We start from the raw sequence: 21,789 nt of genomic DNA on the forward strand, positions 1-21,789 counted from the left end.
TGTATTTCATGCTCTAGTGGCCTGTAAATCGGCTAAGAAGGTATGGAGGCTAATCTGTTTTGAAGATGATATTAATGCAGCTCACAGTCAAGATATTTTAAGTTTGCTGCATGCTATGAAAAGAATGAGAAGCAAAGCTGACCTGGAGTTGTTGGTAATGACTTTTTGGGTAAAATGGAATGCTAGGAATCAGTTGCTATTCAAAAGGAAAAAGGGAGAACCCCCAAATTATGGTAGCTAAAGCTGAAGTTATGATTGCAGCTTATAAGAGGGTGCATTCTTTAGTCGAGGCTTGCAGTGAAACAGAGCAGAGGGTACCTCCTCAGACATGGAATCCCCCTCAAGATGGCTTTGTAAAAGTCAACATTGATGCAGCTATCAACTTCGAAAAGAATCTTGTAGGGCTGGGGGTAGTGATTAGAGATGATTCGGGGCGTGTTACAGCAGCTGCAATCAAGATTTCCAAGTTTCATGAAGATGTTTCTTATGCTGAGGCAGAAGCTATGGAATGGGGTATGTTGGTGGCGAGAGAAGCTAAAGTGAAGGCTGTAATCGTGGAATCAGATTCTCAAGGTGTGGTCAATTTAATTAACAACAAGCAGGGCAGCATATCCGAGATCTATTGGGTTGTTTCAGAAATTCAGAAGTTAGCAGAAAACTTCGAGTGTGTTAGTATTAAGTATACGCCTAGATCTTGTAATGTTATTGCCCACTCTTTAGTTAAGTTAGCTCTAAAGAAACGCGAGACTATTGTGTGGAAGGGTTCATACCCTTCACAAGTGATGTATCTCCTTTCTTCATTGATTTAATTGAAATCTCTTTTCAAAAAAAAAAAAAAAAGATGGTCTGATGATGAAAAAGCGAAAGAGAGTTTTGTTAAGAAGGATGTTCGTATGGTTTTGGAGGCTATTTTGGTCCGAAAAGGGTTCTGCTAGAATATAAACAGGAAATAAAATCGGGTTATTTTTTGTAAATCAAAAAACTGTTGGTTATTTATGCAATTTTCAACTAGAGAACATTTCATTAATTGGACAGAGTCAACATTACAAACACATGAAAATAACAAGTGACGCACCACACACCCAGGAGAAGCATCTACCAGACAACTTAAATGGTGAGTTTGAAACAGGGACGAAAAGCGTTTTGAGTGACTTGATCATCCCATTGCAGCTCCTTCCACCAGTGATATTGTCCCTTAATAATAATTTTATGTTCCAATCCGCTGATGCAATCAAGAGGCAGCTTCTTAAGCTTTGCACATCCCCTTGCAGAGATTTCTTTCAGATGAGGGAAAGGCAAGGCACTCTTCAAATTTTTTAAATCCTCTAGGATAAGATATTCAATTCTTGCAAGAGGGATCAGATTGTGCATCACCTCAGGTGAAACTTCACCCAATTTTTCAACGCTGATTATTTCTTCCAAATCCAGGCAACTACTGATCCGAACATGCTTAAGATTTGGAGCAACAATAAGCCATGTCAGGTGCTTCAATTTGGAGTAGCTTATACAAATGTTTTGGAGACTATGAAAACCACGAGTCTGTTGGATTTTTGGTACTTCCACTGCATAGTCAATCTTTAAATCTTCCAAATCACTGTATTCCAGATGAAGTGTTTGAAGATGCCTTAAACCTGCTAAAGAATAAACAGGGACCGACGTTGATTGAACACCAAGCAACTCTGATTGACAGCAGTGCTTAAGGCAGAGAGATGGCGTGCTAAGGCTCTGTAACCTAGGAGAGTCCAACAACATCCGAAGAGCACAGAAGCTTTCCAAGGTGACGGTCAGCACATTTAAGTGTTCCAAACTTAGTATTTCCTCTACCAAAACTTCCCTGCCTCCAATCAAAATGCTATCTCCTTCTTGTTTATCAGAACCACATTCATACATTCTCAGTACTCGTAACATCTTTAGATTTGATATTACTTGTTGTGGAATTCTAGTGAGACGTGTAAACTCCAAATTCAAACATTTAAGATGAACCAAGTACTTTAACTCCATTGGTAATCTTCTGATTTTACTTCTTGCTAGATCAAGATGTTGCAATGAAACCAGGTTTGAAATTCCAGTCAGTAAATGGACTGGTAGACTACCATCTGATAACTTCAAAACTCTAAGAGATGCCATAAATTGAAAGAAATCTCTATTGACCTCATTCAAATCATTGGAACCGAGAAACAAAGTCTGTAGATGAGGAGATGATGGTGACTCTAAAAGTCTCCGAATTCTATTTTGCATCAGAGACATCCTTGTAACCTCTTTCCACAATCCAATCCCTGGTGCATTTTGTAATCCTTGGTGCATTTTGTAATCCTACACCTGCAAGCACCAAAAACTTTTCCTTCTCGTCGATCGTAGATGCAATCCACAAAGCCATGTCACGGATCACATCATGCATTTTTACACAATTTTCTTCTTCTTTCTCCAATAAGCATGCATGAAGCAGAGTACAGATAAGAGAATATCCTTGATTTCGAGCTCTGATTCCATCATATTCATTAAAAACCCCTCACATATCCAACAATCTATCAAGTCTTCTATGGAAATTCTATAATCTTCTGGAAATAAACTACAATACAATAGACAAAATCTCGATGCATCGTTGGGCCAAAAAATCATAACTTAACTTCAAAGAAGAATGTACCTTTTTCTCCATGCTAGAAAACTTAAAGGCTGAACTGCTTAGGACCTCAATTGCATGCTCCCACTCTCGAGGTGTCTTCTTGGAAGCCATGGCTCGACCGACTGTAATTAGAGCAAGTGGCAAACCACCACATTCCTTGACTACAGTTTTAGCAAGCTCAGGAATATCAGGATGACTATCAAGGGTATCTCTTCCCACTTTCACCTCAAATAATTTCCAGGAATCCTCGTATCCTAAGCACTCTACTTTGAAGGATTTGTGAGCTTCCATTTGGCCGCCGATCTCAAACTCAAGAGTTGTGAAAACCACCTTATTAGATGCACGTGTGGCGCTTGGAACAAGTAAACCCACTTGAGCTAAATCAACAGGCTCCCATATGTCATCCAATAATAACACAAACTTCTTTCTTTTCATGACCTTGAATATATCCTCAGCCTTCTCTAAAAGACTTTTGCTATTCCATGACCTGCTAAACAAACCAATCTTCCTCGCAATACAATCTTGAATCCTTTTAAGCTGCAAGTCTTTAGACACCACTACCCAAATAACAAGATCAAAATCATTTGGTGTGTCAAAGAACTTGTTGTTGATTAGCGTTAACAGGGTGGTTTTACCGACCCCTCCCATACCGTACAGGCCAAGAATTCCCACTTCTTCTTCCATGAGGCATCTCCAAACTTGGTTAGTTGAATCTTGCAAGCCCACTAATATTGGCGGAAGAGCTTTTTCATCAACTAGATTTTCTGGTAGTGGTCGAGCTTGAGCCACCTCTTTGAAATTCCCTTCATTCCTTAAGCTCTGCACATCTTGCAATGTCTCGACCACTTTTTCTCCAAACTTGTAGCTTGACAAGCAGTTCATGGAACAGAAGCCTCCGCTTCTTTCTCCCGTCAGTTCTCTAACTTTAGTTTGCACATGTTGCACTCTTGAAAGCCACCCTTGCACTTGCTCCAGCCGTTTCATTTGTTGTTGTTGTTCAGCAACCATAAGCCTCATCTGCACATCATTTCTTACTTCAATTAACTTTTGCAATTCCTTCTGCAAGGCATCAAGATTTTCTTGGATATGACATACATACCCTGCTTTAATAACAGTGCAATCTAGGCAGTGTGAAACAGTGTCATCACATGAGAATGATGGTGAGCAAACGCTTCCTATGGTGTGATCTCAACGAAGGCGAAAAGGACTGGCTGGGGTGAATGCGCGATAAAGAAAAGTTTAATTTGCTTTTGGGCCAAAGACGAGATGGCTCGTTTGGAAACTGTAATTCTATTTATCAATGAGCCGGTGTCGAATTTAAAATTTGTTGTCATTTCTTGGAAACATGCCTCGGCTCAACTTTCGGGAGAAATTCTAGAATATATTACAAGTATCATGTTATTATACAATACGTAAATAATGTTATGATATGTGTGTATTTATTTTAAAAAACCATCATATAAGTAGTGGTTATATTAAATTCAATTACACTTTTTATACATGCATCAGTTAGTTGTAATACATATGAGGTATTCTAAAAAATTCCAAATTTTGATTGATGATCATTTCTTGGAAGGCTTGTGTTTGGACAATTTTAAGTTTTTAACATTGATTCCCTCGAATTTTATATTCGTGAATATAGATATATATATATATATATATATATATATATATATAATATAGGTTTTACTCATGGATTCTCTACTCTGTAGAGCATCGTCCTTTTCTAGCTCTTCTTCTGGAAGAATTAGTGATTCTAAAAATGTTGTGAATTCGGAAGAATTTGTAATTGAAAACTTTAATAAAGCAATTGATAATTGGGAATTACCAAAGATCTCTAAAGAAATGATTTACAAAACAAAAAAGCTTGATTTTTTAAAAAATGATTATGTCATAAAAACTGAAGAACGAGACATAACCCTTTCAAAGCCATTTGAAACTATTCATCTATTTTCAGAACACTCTTTAAAGAAATTAAAAGATAAGAATTTTAATTATGTTTACATCGGCTTAATACAAGTTGGTATAAAACCCTTAACAAAAGAAGGCATTAATACCTCTATTCTTGATGTCCTAAGAGATGGGCGATTCATCTCTTTTGATGATTCTTTGCTAAGTAGTATAGAATCAAGTCTTTGTAAAGGTCCCATCTCATTTAGCTGTTACCCGAACATAACAATTTCTCTAAAAGACAAAAACATTCTAAAAAGCATGATTTTGCAAATCAAGACCCATAATTATCACATGATTGAGGGATCTGTCCCAGTTGCCTTAATTTATAAAATTTCTTACAAAGCCATGATTTCTGCGTTTAGCACGCAACATAAATTTTAGTCAAAAAGAGATGAGACTCTTCTCTTGCAGACTGACCTGTCTAAAGCCAACACCGTTATTCCAAAACCAATCCAATGGAAAGATGTCAATCTCCCAGACGAATGGATTCTTGAAGGAGCCACTGCACTAGTGATTCTGACAAAAAGCTTAAAGAGCCTATTTTCAAACCTTTTTAGGTTTCGAAAACTAGTCAAAAGCTTGTTCAAGAGTCAAAATCAAATTTTGTTAAAACTATTAGAAAACAACTAGATAGAATAGAAGTTTCTTCTTCCTCTTCTAGTAAAATCCAAATAACCCCAGACAGTGCCCAATCTAGCAAGATTGGTGTACTAGAATAAGACAATGTTTTTATAGCCTCTTCAGATATAGAAGCATTTAAAGAAGAACTTGTTTCTAAAGCCAACAAAATCCATTCGGAATTAGCACTACCTACTGTCAAGTCTCCACCTGACCTGGCCCCAGACAGTGCCTTTTTAGAACAGTTTTTTTTTTTTTTTGGACAAAATACTGCTACATGTGTTTTCTATGCATAAACAAAAATTATTTATCAATTGTTGTAGTTCACAGCTTGTTGGACTTGGATACTTATTATTTTATTAACCCTTAAATTTTTTCTTATACAATTGATGATGAATTAGATTTGACATCGAAGAAAGTTAGATAAAGACGCGTTCTTTAAATTTTGTAGAAATCACTTTTAACAAATCACCTTATTTTACAGCAAATTTTATTATTCTGTTTTTCATAAATTTTTCTAGCGCTAAATTTTACCCCAGGTCTTCCATGAAATGACTTCCAATCACATTAGTTATGCCTAAAGCCTTATGCGAGCCCATAAAAAAAAAAAAAAGAATAAATAAATAAATAAAAAGCCATTTGGGAGCCAAATCACCTTATCCAAATTAAACTTTGTGCTTTCCAAATTAATCTTTAAATTGAGTTATTGTTATCAATCCCTAGGCTTCAACTACGAATGTTTGCGGTGGAACTATTCCATGATTTCCTAGAAATTTATGTAATATGTTGACTAGTTTTTTCGCTTGTCAATTTATGGATGATAGGAAAAGAAAAGGAAGAAGAAACAAAAATTAAGAGGATACCTGGGGAAATTTTTATTATAAGGCAGGCGTCTTTATATGAACTTGTACTTCATTTTGTTGTGTCACGATTAATTTCATATTAAATTAATCACATGATCATGACTCTTTTTGCCCTTTCACGAACAAAAAGATTATGAAGTCATCTTTTTTAAAGGGTAAAGGATCAATACATGGGTGGCCATTTATTTTTAATTAACCTTACAAGCATCGTAAGATGCGTGTGTGTGTGTGTATTTATATAGTTATCAGTGCTTGGTCTCTATTTTCGATTTGAAATTAGTAATTACAACGACAAATGGCAATTATGAGAGTAAAGTCACCTTGCAAAACAAAAACCAAAAATATACATGAAACTCTATTGCAAGGGAGCTAACTGGATTTGGTTTTGGGAGATAAACCCTTTTGAGCTTTCTTTTGTTAGCCCAAATTACATGACTTTCATTGAGGGCTATGATCCCCTACAGTGGAGTTGGCTATGAGCCCATACAATTCGGATCTCACTATGAAATCGTAACAAGTGTTTTGGGTCCACTTAAGCATGAAATTAGAAATTATTGGACCACTGGGCTTTGTGCGGGTCAATGATCGATTTACAGGTATCGAACGCGCGAATTAGGCGCATAGCAAACACCAGGGTTGATAAAAAAAAGGTTAAGAAAAAATAGGTTAGCAAAGAGTTAAATTTTTCTATTATTGAAGAACGTGCTTAATTATTGAAGAACTTTCAAGTTTCTCTTTTTAAATGGGGAATCACTTGGGTCCTAATTTCTCATTCTTTCTATTTTTTTCAAACAACCTATTACATTCTTGATGTTAAAAATGGTAATCGAATGACACACTTTTTGAACGACCTTGTAGCACCATCGTATTTTTTAAATTTTGGAATACACACACATATTATAATACTATTTACTTGATAAATACGTTATGAATTTTTTTTTTTGGTTTTATTTTCAAAATTTGTGGTATCTTCATTCATGAAATTCTAAATTCTCAATGGTTTACTCATGCTTTTAGCGAGTATAATGATGTTGTTGATTGTTTAGCGCACTTTAATATTCAGCGTGCTCTTTTCAAAGAGGTCAATGGCTTTCCTAGTTATCAGTTTAGTTGAGATGTTTCATGAAATCTTCTATATATAACATAATTGATTAAAAAAAAGTTATGGAATAGTAAGTACTTAAAAGGAATAAATTGAATACATTTGAAAAAAATTATTGTGTAAGAAAAATCATCTAAAAGGAATACATGCTAAAAAAAAATTAAATAAATAAATAAAACTTATCATATAGGTCATGCATGTCGAACGCGTCACGTGATTGATTGAAAAAGAATATTGAAAAATAGTTAAATGAAACACTTAATCAATTAAGCGCATACGATAAATAATATGATTTATAGTATGAAGATCTTGACAGACTTCTAATTATTTTATCAATTTGCACCATGTCGTAAAGCATATATTACTATTTACTAAAACTGATGAGATTAAACATATCCTCTTACCTTTATCCCCTTTGATGGCTAGCATTTTTTGCTTATGCCTAACACATTATTTTTTTTTTTCACCCTTTAACATAAATTTTTACTAAAACTATTGAGATTAGATTGATCTCCCCCCGCCCCGAAATCCTTTGACAACTTGCAAATTTACTTTCACAAAACACAGGTTATTTCTTCATCCTCTTAATCAAAGATGAGTTATTTTTCATAACGAACGTCTTAATGCTACTAAAGGCACTTGTGAGATTAATTAAGTTGATCTTATTTTAATTATTTTCAATTTAATTACTTAAACCTAACACGTTATTTCTCTATGCTTTTAATCAAAGATGAGTGCTAAATTATTCTCGTAATAGACATCCTGATGCTACGAAACTAGTAAGATTAAAAATTGATCTTCTTTTTTCATTTGGCAACTAGCAGTTTTGCTTATTTGATAAAATAACAATCTCCATATCTAGCATCAAAATTTTCTCTTTCCAATGCCTCTAATTCCAAAATTAACCAATTTAGTTTATGAACGCTCGGTCTCGTGGAAGCTTTTTCTTTTCAACGACAAGACTGAATTATTAATTTTTTGAGTTGCTTTTGTCAAATCACTTGCTTTCTTCGATGTGTAGAAAAATACAAAATTATCCTTTCAGTTGCTAATTTGGGCTGATTCTGAATGGTCACTTCTTTTGATAACATATATATCTTTTTAGTCAGCAACCATTACATATACACAATAAAAAATATTATTATATGTACATGTATGATTGTATAAGTATTAAGTAATTTTTGTTTAATATCATGTCTATTTTAATTATTTATCTTGGTATAATAATTTAACATTAAAATTTATTAAAAATAGTCGATTGTTTTTTAAATTTATAGTATTTTATTAAATATTTAACTGATTTTTTTATAATTAATTACTTTAATAATATAGTTAATCGTAATTATTTAAAAAATTACAGAGTTCCAAAGTGACCCCAAAGAATTGTTTGAAATTTTAATTGGTTTTACTTGGTCAGTTTTTAAATAATATAATTACTGCCGATAAATTTTAAATTCACCGAATTATAATGTTTACAATTTTGTTAAATCCACTCCCTCGTCGCGCGCGTTCATTAACGTCGTGTGACGACGTGACCCCCTCACCGGACAAAGCCCGCGCATTTTCAACACCGCCTTATGAACACCCCTCACTCACACCCATCGCGCGTGCCCTACACTTGTACCCCTAACGATCCAATGCGTACATAGAGAAATAGTTCTGTGTATAAATCTCTATCCATCCACTTGCGTTGTGCCATTTTTAGCTTCTGAAAGATCGATTATTTATTACATGCTTAAAAGATTACTTGGCGGCTTACACATTGTGGAGCTACTTTTTTGCGTCAATCAATTCTTACACAACGTTTTAGATCCTTGAATCAATTAAATTTTAACTTAAAGACTCCTTAATATGTTATGTTTTTATAACATTACATCTGTCTTGATTTATAGTCAAACATGAATAAAGAAGGTTCCCAGTTCCCACCATTAGGCTGGAGTTGTTTGGTTATGAAACTCTAATTGATTTGACTATCAAAGATTACTCAATGGGTTATGTTTTGTGGGAAGAAAATATTTGGTGTGCAGAAAGATGGGAGAAATAAAGAAAAAAAAAAAGAGAAGAGAGAGTGGGTGGGTAGAGAGAGAAGATAAATTTTTCTTATCTTTCTCTACACATAGCACTACTCCATGTGGCAATACATTTTTACAACAGTAAGTTCTTACATAACTTTTAGACCCTTGAATTTGTGAAATTTCAATAATTAAAATTGAATTCCAAGTGTGCATTTAATCTCAAGTCGTGACAATAGTACCCCTTATAAATTGAAAGACTATCAAATGACTAGATTCCATTTACATACTTAGACTCTTAATCTCAATCATCACTAACCCAAATGGTACATACTAAATTATAACATAAATTGATATCAAAGAAAAATTCTAATGTTTTCCGTTGACAAAAACTAACTCTAACCCATCAATCCATTTATCCGCACATGCATGCGAGTGCAGCCTCGGTAGGTTTTGTTTAGCGTGATAAAATTGGAATAATGAGATTCAAGTTTTTTTTTGGCATTATTGATACTTCATGATTTAGAAATGATCAAAGGACTAGGCAATCATTTTCTGTAGATTTGTATTTGTCTTATTATTTGATAGAAAAATGACAAAATATAAGAATGTTGCAATTGAAAATGACCAAAAATAAATAGTGTTGACTGAACTCATACGATAATGAAAATGCTAGAATTTACAAAAATAATGAAAGGGGAATACAACTATACATGAATATGTCTTTAAAGTTTCTTTTATGTTAAAAATATGAACAAGATATGATATATACTAATCTGATGCTGTCTTGCAATCAAGATTTTTTATTTTACTTTTACATATGCTGTCAAGCCCTTGTTCCAAACTCAAGTTCAGGTCAAATGTTGACTTATAATCATAGTACCCAAAAATAGATCTGATTTCTTGATGCCTTGCATGTAAGGATGGGTATTTAAAGCTAAAATTCCGTCATTTGGGGTTCTTGCTTGACCAATTATATATCTCAAATAGGAAAATCTTAGCTACACTAAAGATAAAACATCACAACAACCCAATAATAATATATCACATGTAATGTTACAACATTCTAATTACTGTTTACTAATATTTTTTACTTAAGGTATCGAGGGCGACAATCATCCTTTAAATAAAGACAAGATGTATTAATAAATAATAAATAATCTCATTTTATGGATAAAATTATTGTTCTATAATATTTTTATTTGGAATATTAAAATACTAATTAGAATGTAACGATAATACCTTAAGGGTATCATACTCTACAATCTGAACACTATTAAATGATAAAATTTTATTATTTTTTCACCTTCTCATGCTGACAAGAACACGTTAGAAATTGAGAATTGTAGGGGGAATAATTTTTTAAAAAAATAAAATATTTTCTTTTCTTTTTTTTTTTGAAATTGAGTTTTTATCAAATAATTTTTTTCAAAATCTAAAAATGAAGACGGAAAACGGACAATAAAGTAAAGCACACGCGCCAGCCAGACGCGCGTGGGAGAAGAGGAATTTTGCGTGACCGACCGTCAAAAATAAAAACCGTATGCTGTTTCTCTCTGAGTCCTCTGCGTGTCTGTCAAATATCAAAATCAAGCCGGAGCGGCAGGCACTTTACGTTCCCCTATTTGCTCCGTGCGCGTACTTACACACACACTGCGCATTTTAGCTCTGTTCGTTTCCTCTTCCACCTTCACCTTCACTTTCACTTTCATTCATCTCTCCCCAACTTCAAGTCCACTCCTTGCTCGCTTCATCTTCACAGCGGGCGCACGTTAACACTCTTTAAACAGAAAAAAACCAACTGCCACGCCACTTTTCTTCTTATCAAGTAATGAGGAATCCGTTCGGCGTAAAACTGCATCTTTTTGGTGCATCTCTGTTCTGCTAGCTAGCCTTGAGCTTTTTTTCAAAATGTCAACCAAATGTGAGTTTAAATGGGGTATAGAAAAATCCGTTGGACGCAAGAATAGTGATTTTCGGTTCTATGAGTCCTTCTTTTACGACGGCGAAGAATATTCTCTGTACGATTCCGTAGTGCTTTACCGTGACGGAGACCTTGAGACTTACGTCGGTAAGCTTGTGAGGATGTACGAGACGCCGGAACAGGAGAAGAGAGTGAAGATAGTGTGGTATTTTCGTCCGACGGAGATACGTAACTTTCTGGATGATTATCGGCCAAAAGCGAACGAGTTGCTCTTAGCTTCCGGCGAGGGCAAGGGACTCTACAACATCAATTCTCCGGTAATAATCAAATTCTTCTAATGATCGTGTGTTTCTGATTTTGTATTATCTGCTGAATATTTTTTAATAATATATGCCACTTAAACTTAACTTAGAGTCTGTTTTGCATCGATGTGCTGTCGGGGAGCTGTAGTTTTAAGTAAGCGCTGTTGAGTGTTTTACTAAATAGTTTAAGAGTTGTAGCTTACGACAATACCTAAATACGCCTTTATTTAGGCGCTGTTTGGTGTTACTGTTGGTGAGCCGGGGTTTTCGAACTACTAGAGTTTTAGAGTGTTCGGTAAAAGCTTGCCAATGAGAAATCTGAAATGCCTTTATTATTATTATTATTTGTCAAAATTATAATTTTTTAATTTCACATCTAGAGCTTTTATTTCAGAACAGCTGAGGCTTTAAAGCCAGGATACCGAAATACCATGATTGTTGATCGAAATTTTCAAAATGAATTCTCTTGGACTAGCATGACTTAGAAGGGCTCTTTCACGCTTATACATGTAGCACGCAAACTAATCTGTTTTGATCAACTTTTTGCCCGTTTAGACTACATAACTAGGTAGTGATCTATACTATGCTAATGTTTTGTAATGTTACTTTGCATCCTTGTGTTTCCTTTTTCAGTACTCAATTGTTAGGAAATGCAATGTGCTCTGTGCTTCAAATGACCGGAGAAATCCTCTAGTATCTAATGAAGAGTTGTGCAGAGCTGATTACATATTTTCTCAAACTTTTGATGTTGCAAAACTTAAAATAGAAGAACGTTTCCCAGAAAAAATAGCTGGAGTAAAAGGTTGGAATTCTTGTATATTTGAATTCTTGATGATTATTTGCAAATGTTAATGAGTACTCACAATTCATATGCTTTCAACTAATATGAATGCACACAGTGGAAAACTTTTTCAACAAAAAGAAAGATAAAGCACTTGCTACAGTTTCAGAATCAAAAAGGACAGCTGCTAGTGTTGAAAAGCAACGGTATCATCCAAGTGAAAATACGGCATCAAGGCCAACAAGTCCTGTTGCAAAGTCGAAAATAGGGAAGAATTTTGCAGAAAAAGGAGATGAAGCAAAAGGTTGGCTAATTAATGTATTTCCTATATAGCAGTAAGAGATGATTGGTTCTGTATGATTCCTAAATTCAATATTTATGGCATAGTAGTCTTTCATATCAGCTGCATATGAAGTGGGCAAGAACGTTGATTATGTCCCTCAATTTTAATGAGTGCAGAGGAGCATTCTTTTACCAAGAGAAAGGATCAAGCACTTGCTAACCCTCCAAGTAAAAAACCAAAAATTAGCGTGTTAATAGGAAAACCAAATGTGTCTGGCAATTTAGGATTTGATAAAGGAGCTAGAATGAGCCCAACGATGAAAGGTAATTTCTGAGGATGCCTTCTCTACATGTATTATTTTTAATTTGCTGATTAGATTAAATTACCCTGTTTGCAACTTGTTCAGATTCAAGAAATGCTGTAACAGGTACGGATAAGCAATGGCATTGTTCAACTGATGACGCGACACTGAAGCCTAATATTAGAGCTAATGTGAGATTGCTCGAAGATATTACACAGCCAAGTGCATCAGATATGCCTTTAAAGAAGAGAAAGCTTCTTCAGGATGGGAATGTAAGCAAGGAATTTGATGAGCTTGTCCAGAATAAGGACTCCAAAACTGACAGCCTAATTCCAGAAGTGGCAAGAAGACCAAATTCTGTAAGCTTATAAGTTATGTTAAGTCTATAGGTGTAGATCTTACGTGCCTTACTAGCTGGCCCAAAAAAATTTGGCTCAATTCATGCTGTATTTATGACGAGTTGACTCTTAAGAGGTCGATGAGGAATGGTGTGTTAGCATATTAATATCCATGACTTGTCGAACACTTGGCTTTTCCTTTTTTCATAATTTTTTTATTTATTAAATCACCAAAATGTCTCTTTATTTGTTTTTTTTTAACTGCAGTTATTGAGAATTTTTAATTACTTTTAGTTAATTATTGATACTTCCATTAGCCCATGTGTCTGCTCATTGCGCCATAATGCCAAAAGTTTGAGCTTGGTCGAGCCATTTGGGCTCCAATGCCTAAAATGGACTCTACATGGGCCCATTTGGTCTAATGTGCACGAAAATGTGAGCGCCATTTTGGCCTCCCATACCCATAGGTGTGCCTGGTCTTTTTACACCTCTAGTTGTCAATTGACTAAAAAGTTTTAAGTTTGAAGATAAAGTCATAAACAATAATACTTAAGCTTTGACACTTGTGCTCTTGTGCAATGCTAGGCTCATGTAAAAAACTTGTCAAGTGGATCCAAATAACAAATATAGGCAGTCTACTTTGCTCTGTGTGAATTTAAATTTAATGAATCAGTTTCGAGGGGATTCCAATACAAAAACCATTAAGTCAAATGTTCTCTTAGGCCATGTTAATTGCCATTTGAAGTAAAAGTTTAAGCTTAAAGGTAACAACAATAGAATTTATGCAGTAACAAGTTGATTGACTGAAATTCTAAAGTAATAGCTCCTTCTAAGGGACATAAATTTTACATATTTCTTTTTCTTTGTTCTTTAAACTTTTCCTTTGATAAATGATAAGATCATCTTTGTTGAAACCTGTTCTTTTCTATAAATGGTTCTAGTGAATTATTTGTTGATAGTGGCCATGTAATTCCTGAGAAGTTGGATTGCTCTTAGATATTTAGCTAATTAACTGGATTGTCACTTTAAAAAAATAAAAAATTAAAAGGAAAATGGGTTGTCTTTTCTAAGTATTAGTCTACAGTGACAGTCAGAAGCAAAGTAATAACTTGCCTGTGAATGCTCATACTCAGAAAATTTTGAATCTGCATTCATAATTTTATTAATGACTTTGGTAACTTTTCTAATATCTTTTAATTTGTACCTGCAGGACAGAAGAAGTTGGTTCAAGACACCAGTGAGTTGTCAATTCCTGCACATACTGTTATTATTTCTCTTTATTCTGCTTAAATTAACAATGAGCTGCTCTTCTTTAATTAAGATCTTTTTGTCATAAAAAACAGTACTTAAAGTTCCTCATGCGTATAAACTAGAGTTTTGGGAATCTTAAAGAAGAGGAAGAAAACAGAATCAACCGCACTCATTGTTAGAAATTAGTTAGATGGTTCATAACACATAAGGTTCTTTTCAAGTTTGTCATTCATCTGTTAGGTTTTATTTTTGGATCAGAAAATTTGTAAATGAGTTTCTTCGTGACTGATGAGTTTGTTCTCATTTCTTCCCACACTGTCTACATTGGTCTCAGCATTTAACCTTAGAGATGGTTCATTTGTGCATAATTTGTTTCTCGTTGGTCATATACACTAATTCTTTGCAGCTTCTCTACTTCAGCCGTCCATCTTAAATTAATTGCATGACGGTCTCAATCTTAACTCGATTCAAGGGAATAAAATCTTTCATAAAACAGCAAATTATATTCTTCAAACAGTTTGCTGAAGAACATAATTTGAGTATATTAGAGGTTCTAGGATGCCCCTGAATGAGATAGTTTGAAAAATATAATCATATAAAGCACGTTGAAGTTTAATAATTGTGAGTAATTTCAAGGAGATACCAACACTGGCAGTTTTTTTTTTTTTCTTTTTTTGGTTCATTATTCACAATTAGGAAAGTTATTTCTTGGGCTCATTTGACAGAGAATCAGAAGAAATCAACTGGTATGGCCTTGATTGAATTTCCTTTGATTGATGCATACTTGGGTCCCTCCTATTTTTCGTTGGTTCTCTTGGATAGTTGTATAGCAACTTGTATGACTGGCTTTTTATTATAGGTGACAGTTTGTTTGGGATTGTGGTGAATTGAGATCTTACCATCACAATCATCAGAATGATTTCCCAATTCTCTCTCTTGATTCTTCTCCTTTATTTGACCCATCATAATCCTTTGATTTATGCCTTTTTTCATTTTGAATCAAACTTACCATATGAACTACTTTTGCTTAAGTATTTGAATGATGATTTAGGTAACTTTGAATGGTCAATTTCAAATTTTGATTTGCGTTGTCTCATCTGTTAATTAGTATCTCTTTTGTTATACATATCTTTCTCAGACTTGGGAGGAAAAATTGCAGAAAGCCAATGAATCAGGCATGCTTGTTTTGCTTGGGAATCTGGATCCATGCTATACATCATCTGAAGTAGAGGTATTTGTTATATTTCTCCATTTTAATAGCTCTTGTTTGAAGAAATTTGCATTTACAGATTTCATAATCATAACTTTTTTTTAAAACAATTTATAATCATAACTCTTCATGCAGAAATTTTGTATGTTTTTGATGAATTTTGTTGAACTTTAAAATTTTAAAAAGGGTAAAAGCTCATTTAGTCCTTATATTTTAAGATTAGAATCCATTTAGTCCCCATATTTTTAAAAATACCTCGAAACATCCCTGCCGTTAAAGTATTGATACCCCTACCGTTACTTTTTATTTCTTTTGACTTACTTTTACAATATTACCCTTTTATAATAATGTTTTTGTTTGGACATTAATAAAAAGAAAATAATTAAATTACCAATTTAACCCTAAAAAATAAAAAAATTATATTAATTTTTTTGCAAGCACCATTTGCACACTTGATAGTTTGCATGCAATTTTTGACAATTAAATTAATATAATTTTTTTATTTTTTAGGGTTAAATTGATAATTTAATTATTTTCTTTTTATTAATGTCCAAACAAAAACATTATTATAAAAGGGTAATATTGTAAAAGTAAGTCAAAAGAAATAAAAAGTAACGGTAGGGGTATCAATACTTTAACGGCAGGGATGTTTCGAGGTATTTTTAAAAATACGGGGACTAAATGGACACTAATCTTAAAATACGGAGACTAAATAAGCTTTTACCCTTTTAAAAATTCAAAATGTGGACACTTGTAAAATTGATATCCCTTTTCTATGTAACTTAAGTTATGACGTTTTACCTCCTTTTCTATTGTGCTTTTTCGCAGTGGATTTCATGGGTAAGAAACTCTATTATTTTGAAGCAAAGTAGGCAATAGGATGTATGTAGTAATTATTCTTTGAATTTTATTCAGGATCATGGATCTGGAACAGCCTGATGCCAGCAACTAGCTATTTATTCATACAATTATATACAAACTTATTGCACAACGCGGGATTAACAGACTTTGAATGGCTGATATATCTCAAACATGTTGAAATGCTCAGTCATTTGAAGTCTATTTAAATATAAATCTGAAACTCTCAATCATTTGAAATGTATTTAACTATAAATAATCTGATTTATCTAAATTGCTGTATCTTAATACTCTCTTCTCTTACTTTTTGTCATAAATTGCTTATCTGTTCCTTAGGATCTGGTTTGGCAAGCATTTAATGAAAAAGTTGAGGCGAAAATGCTACAAAGAAGTGCTTTGTCCAACCCACACTATGGTATATCATCTTGTGGCTCTGTATTTTCTTCAGAGTCATTAATCTAATCGTCACATGCTGTGCTTGGTTGTCGATCTTTGACTTAAATACTGGGAAAGTTCACATGTACCCATTCATGTAGACTGTTCAATACATATGAAACAGGTAAAGCTCTTGTCATATTCAAGTCCAAAGATCGTGCTGATTTTGCAAAATCAGAATTAATGAGCAGATGCCTAATCGTAGCAGATGGGAGGTACTTTAAGCAACTTGTTTCTTTGCTTTATATATTTTTGCAATAAGATTCTCATGGTCTAGCAGTTAATTCATTATTTTAAAATACTGGAAGATTTCAAATTCTCTTTGTTTGTTTACTATTTTGGGTCCTGGCTAAAATAAAAATGCATTTTGATTATTGGATCATCAAGCTCTTACTGAAATAAGGACTGTACATGATTGACATGGCCTGCATAGGTCAAATGGATTCCTTGGACTTGCTTTTTTGACGCATATGGTTCTTAGTTGATGTATTGATTGAGGGTCCAGTTTCAGTGTGATGCATCTTTTAGATTCTTTCTCGCTCAAACAGCAGAGTCGAAACATTTTAGGTGGCCATTTCACGAGCCGTTTTGACTGTAAAACCAGTAGTAGATTTTTGTATGAGGATTCTCCCTAATTATGCAGTTCAATATCAAATTCAAAGTTTTTGATTTTATTCAACATTCTGGTTTGATATTTGCAGGCCCGTAATTGGTAGCAGAACAACTTTGGTAGTACCTGGGACACGGCCCACCAGATTAACTGGGCATCTAACCCTTCACAAACTTAGGCAGAAGCAGAGTCAAGATATGGTTACTCATCTTTCTTTCTTTTCGTTTTACTTACTTTGAAATCATTCATCTGTTATTAAACTGTTTGTTTTTCCATTAGCCTAAAAGATGTCCTATACTCTTATCCTTCTGGTTTGGTCCTTAATATTTTCCAGAAAAAGGCAGTCTCAACATCACACTGTTCCCAGCCCAATACTATTGAGCATGAGATGGCTGCCCAGTGGCGTTTGATACAGGAGCAGGCAGATGTATGGTGGAAGGCACTATATGAGGTTCATTTTTGAATCTCTCAAGCTGCATCTCTGTTTCTTTTGTTTTGCGATTATACACATATAAGGAACAGATGCACAAGCATGCACAATGCAACCGAACTACCCCCTACAGAGCCAAATTGCATGCACTTACTCCCAAGCCTTCTTCCCTCACATCCATTTGAATCCGTCTTTTCTTTAGTGCATTACATATGAGTGCGAGGAGGGTGAAGTCAATCTTGAGTTTGAATGTTGATAAAATGGAGTAGTTGATTCAGATGACATGTGCAGTGAATGCAATTGATTCCCAGATGCTTCTCTGCATCTTCTGTGCATTGTGTTGTTCCGGTTATTGTGCGTCCTCATGTCTGTCATATGCAGTAAATGTGAATATGTATTGAATAGTGGTAATTGTCTTGCAATTAATTTCAGACCCAGTTCCATTCCCTTTGGCTTAGCTGTTAAAGTAATTTGATGTATCGGGTCACCTTCTAATATTATATATTTCATTACATATATTGTAATTCTTTTCTGTTGTATCTTGTTTTTCTTTTCCCCTTCTGGTTTTCTCTAGGTGCTTATCTTTTAACTTCACCTCATTGACTAGAAACAAGAAAGGGAGATACGGCACCTGCGGAGCCAGCTGAAGTTGATCATTAACAATCAGCAACAAGTGGGGTCGTGAAGATGGTTGAAGTAACTTTTGAAAGACCAACTGCGTCATAAGCACCCACTGTTTTCTTGCGGGAAGGATTCTGGATTTTGCGTACCAGAGGAGAGAGGCATACAATACGAGGGTGTCCCCATTTTGGACGGTAGATGGGCATCACCCATGAAAAAAGAAAAGAACTTTGTACGTGAATCCTTTTCACGAATGCATTATCATGCCTCAATTTTTGTATAGTTTTTTGGAAGGAGACTTGTAATAGTTTATATTAACTTCAGCCAGAACACAAATGTGAAGTCCCCAGTAAACTTCAGGCATGGTTGCCTCATCAACCTCTTGCGCAAGATTTTAAAAAATAAATAAAATCATTATATTCGAATTGAAAACAAAGAAACAGATCTCCTAAAATTATTTAAAAATTAAACAGTAACAGTTAAATACCAACATGCGAAAAACAAGCACCACAATTCGTCGCTGCATGAAATGAAGATTGAAGAATGCAGATTCCTAGCATTAACACATCTCTGGCATCATTTCTCATTTAGATATTTCAGCACAGCTAAAAGTACACACATAAACAAAGCCGAGAGGATGATGGTGTCACGAACTACTCTTTGGAGGATTTATTGATGAGGGACTTGTGGATATGAGGAATAACTCCTCCACCGGCTATGGTTCCTTTAATGAGAGTGTCAAGTTCTTCATCTCCTCGGATAGCAAGCTGCAAATGCCTTGGAGTAATACGTTTGACCTTCAAATCCTTGCTAGCATTCCCTGCCAACTCCAACACTTCGGCAGTTAGATACTCCAAAATGGCTGCTGTATAAACAGCAGCTGTTGCACCAACCCTTCCGTGAGCAGCAGCCCTTTCCTTTAGCAGACGATGGACCCTTCCCACTGGGAACTGCAAGGAACAAATGTAACTGACTTATACAATACGAAACAACTGAAGGAAATTCAGGAAATCTGCGTAATCCTGTTTGAGCACATCTTGAATAGGGCACCTACTGTGCCTTGACATGATAAAGGCTACAAATCTGGAAACATTACTGCAACTAACTTCTGCCATAACAAATACACCCATTGGAAACAAAAGTTAAAAAAAAAAAAAAAAATTATCAGGCTCAACAACCAGCTCGTAAGAACAGTCAACATTCAAATAGCTCAAACAGAGATGCCATTGGTCAATCAAAACCATGTCAAAAGTTTTACCACTTTACAAAAAGCATTAAATATTTTCTTTACTCTTAACGGCATTTATAATGGACTCACTAAGAAATCTATCATAAAGCTATAAAAGAAAATCATTCAAGATATTAGATATAAGTGCAGGAATCAAACTGCAAGTGATGCTCAAACTACTCCAGCAAAAATAAGTAATTTATTACACAAAGCCAACTAATACAGGCATAAGAACAACACGCCTTCACCATCAAAATTTGAAATAAACAACACCCCAGAAGTGGTGAAATCACCTCCAAGCCTATTTTTCCAAAATGATCCCAAATCATATAAAGCAGCAGTCATTATCAACAACCTCAACAAACTCGAGCTAAAACATAATCTAACGTATGTCACCCTAAGCTTCTTTCGACCTTTCCGTGGGATACTGGTGTTTTTTTTTTTTTTTTTTTTTGTTGGGGGGGTGGGGGGGGATGATCAACAATTTCCAAACAAACCCGACGTTGCATATCCACTAAAAAAAAATATGCTACATATGAATCAGACAAGATATAAGAGAGGACTAAGAAATGCAATGCTCAAAAACAGAAACCTTACTATAGTAACCAACCCCCCTTCAAATAGCCTATTGCATTACAGGGGATCTTGAATCTATACTCATTGTAATGTTGCAGCTAATTTGCGCACACTTTATTCCTAATATCAACTATACCTAAGCAAGCACAAATCATTCCCTTTAATCTTGATTTCTCAATCTATAACATCGGCTCAGAAACTTAAGCTTTTAAATTTTTTTTTAAAGGCAATTTTTTTAAATAGAAAACCAAGAACTGGATGCTACAGCCGGACCTTACAGCCTCAGCAGTCATGAATCAAGAAACAACTTGGATGTAGAATTATTATTATTATTATTATTATGATTGAGATGTAGAAAAATTATTAATAATTAGTAAATACTAAAAAGCTATAACTAAATTACCAGACATTGCGTACCCCCCACCCCCCAAAAAAAACAGATTTTTTTAAAAAAATAAAAATAAAATCCTAATATCTGTTTCACTAAGGAGACTCCAGCAGCGTTTTATTCCGAATCAATAACAGTCGAATATTTCGAAAACATAGCCGAACACACAAAAGTCACCAAGTAGACCCCACAAAAACGACAAAATTACCCGGTAAAAAAATCATCGAAATAATTATAAATGAAAATAATCTGACTAATTATAAAATCATTTACAAGCACAAATATAAAATCAAACGAGAGTTACGCTAATAATTATGAAAAGAAAATTAAAATTGAAGAGGAAAATAAAGAGAAACCTGAAGACCAGCACGAGAAGAACGGGAGACGGGTTTCTTCTTGTCCTTATCCTTGTTGTTGTTAATGGTGGTTTTGCCTGTTATCAGTCCTTTGGCTCCTTTGCCCGACATTTTCCCGCCTAATTTCTACAGCTTCTTTTAAATTAATTAATTATTTATTTAATTATTTTTAATTTTTTCTGAGATGAAAATTATCGGAGAGGAAAGAAAGAGATAAAGCTAAGCGAGCGTTTGAGATTTTTGTGTGTGAGAGAGAGAGCGAGTGACTGCGGGTGGCGGCTTTGAGTTGGAAGAATCTAGATCTTGACTTGTCAATGTTATTGTATCGCCCTTTTTGACGGAACTACCCTTATTATTTGTTCGTTATTACTACTACCTTGTATTGGACCTGAATTTGATTTCGAATCAATTTCGAACTTGCTCTGGCTCAGGCCCATGACTAGGCCCGTCTTTACTTCTTTCCATCAAAATTTTATAAATTCAAAATTATTTTGGTTTTTTTTTTTTTTTTACGTGCATTACAGATTATAATTGATATTCTAATTTTAATTCTTTGTTCTCTTTACAATTTTGATTTTTGATATACCATTTAATCCACCACTTACAGGGGAGTCGTGGTCACAATCTGTTCATATTTACAATAAAACACTTATCGAAACCTCCTTAATCCTGAATCAATTATGTCATGCTCATGTACGGTCCGAACTTTTGAGCCCAAAATATTTC

General features: G+C 34.4%; 4 protein-coding genes across 6 annotated transcripts; 1 reads left to right on the forward strand and 3 right to left on the reverse strand.

The window, feature by feature from the left end:
* Positions 1 to 1,107: 1,107 nt before the first annotated feature.
* Positions 1,108 to 2,304, reverse strand: LOC102628663 (probable disease resistance protein At5g63020). Its single transcript, XM_025100581.2, has one exon. It carries the CDS (start codon positions 2,302 to 2,304, stop codon positions 1,108 to 1,110), a length of 1,197 nt encoding a protein of 398 aa, XP_024956349.2.
* A 158-nt stretch (positions 2,305 to 2,462) lies between these two features.
* Positions 2,463 to 3,654, reverse strand: LOC112499577 (probable disease resistance protein At5g63020). The gene has a single exon (XM_025102739.2). The coding sequence runs from the start codon at positions 3,638 to 3,640 to the stop codon at positions 2,570 to 2,572; it is 1,071 nt and encodes a 356-aa protein (XP_024958507.2). The 5' UTR covers positions 3,641 to 3,654; the 3' UTR covers positions 2,463 to 2,569.
* A 7,057-nt stretch (positions 3,655 to 10,711) lies between these two features.
* Positions 10,712 to 18,838, forward strand: LOC102619539 (protein ANTI-SILENCING 1-like). Of its 3 annotated transcripts, none has more exons than XM_006465335.4 (12): positions 10,712 to 11,412; positions 12,031 to 12,199; positions 12,297 to 12,482; positions 12,638 to 12,784; positions 12,868 to 13,121; positions 14,311 to 14,337; positions 15,490 to 15,582; positions 16,756 to 16,834; positions 16,979 to 17,069; positions 17,556 to 17,664; positions 17,799 to 17,915; positions 18,469 to 18,838. In XM_006465335.4, exons 1-12 carry the CDS (start codon positions 11,083 to 11,085, stop codon positions 18,481 to 18,483), a joined length of 1,617 nt encoding a protein of 538 aa, XP_006465398.2. In that variant the 5' UTR covers positions 10,712 to 11,082; the 3' UTR covers positions 18,484 to 18,838. The 3 variants fall into 3 exon arrangements, with proteins under 3 accessions (XP_006465398.2, XP_006465397.2, XP_006465396.2); XM_006465334.4 differs by having other exon boundaries at positions 10,721 to 11,412; positions 12,889 to 13,121; positions 18,502 to 18,838; XM_006465333.4 differs by having other exon boundaries at positions 10,723 to 11,412; positions 18,502 to 18,838.
* A 102-nt stretch (positions 18,839 to 18,940) lies between these two features.
* LOC102620198 (probable histone H2A variant 3) lies at positions 18,941 to 21,353 on the reverse strand. Its single transcript, XM_006465336.4, has 2 exons — positions 21,064 to 21,353; positions 18,941 to 19,465 (listed from the first exon to the last, which is right to left on the reverse strand). The coding sequence occupies exons 1-2, from the start codon at positions 21,172 to 21,174 to the stop codon at positions 19,169 to 19,171; spliced, it is 408 nt and encodes a 135-aa protein (XP_006465399.1). The 5' UTR covers positions 21,175 to 21,353; the 3' UTR covers positions 18,941 to 19,168.
* Between the last annotated feature and the right edge of the window lie 436 nt (positions 21,354 to 21,789).

Source organism: Citrus sinensis, chromosome 7 (genome assembly GCF_022201045.2).
Source record: "Citrus sinensis cultivar Valencia sweet orange chromosome 7, DVS_A1.0, whole genome shotgun sequence".
Taxonomy (NCBI): Eukaryota; Viridiplantae; Streptophyta; class Magnoliopsida; order Sapindales; family Rutaceae; genus Citrus; species Citrus sinensis.

What these genes read in the sequence shown, in the direction of transcription:
- LOC102628663 (XM_025100581.2), bottom strand. Translation starts at nt 2,304, where the DNA reads ATGCACCAAGGATTACAAAATGCACCAGGGATTGGATTGTGGAAAGAG.
- LOC102619539 (XM_006465333.4), top strand. Translation starts at nt 11,083, where the DNA reads ATGTCAACCAAATGTGAGTTTAAATGGGGTATAGAAAAATCCGTTGGA. An exon ending in AATGAGCCCAACGATGAAAG is followed by an intron (nt 12,785 to 12,867) that starts GTAATTTCTGAG and finishes CAACTTGTTCAG; the next exon opens with ATTCAAGAAATGCTGTAACA. An exon ending in TTTGTCCAACCCACACTATG is followed by an intron (nt 16,835 to 16,978) that starts GTATATCATCTT and finishes CATATGAAACAG; the next exon opens with GTAAAGCTCTTGTCATATTC.
- LOC102620198 (XM_006465336.4), bottom strand. Translation starts at nt 21,174, where the DNA reads ATGTCGGGCAAAGGAGCCAAAGGACTGATAACAGGCAAAACCACCATT. An exon ending in CTTCTCGTGCTGGTCTTCAG is followed by an intron (nt 19,466 to 21,063) that starts GTTTCTCTTTAT and finishes TGTTCCTTGCAG; the next exon opens with TTCCCAGTGGGAAGGGTCCA.
- LOC112499577 (XM_025102739.2), bottom strand. Translation starts at nt 3,640, where the DNA reads ATGAGGCTTATGGTTGCTGAACAACAACAACAAATGAAACGGCTGGAG.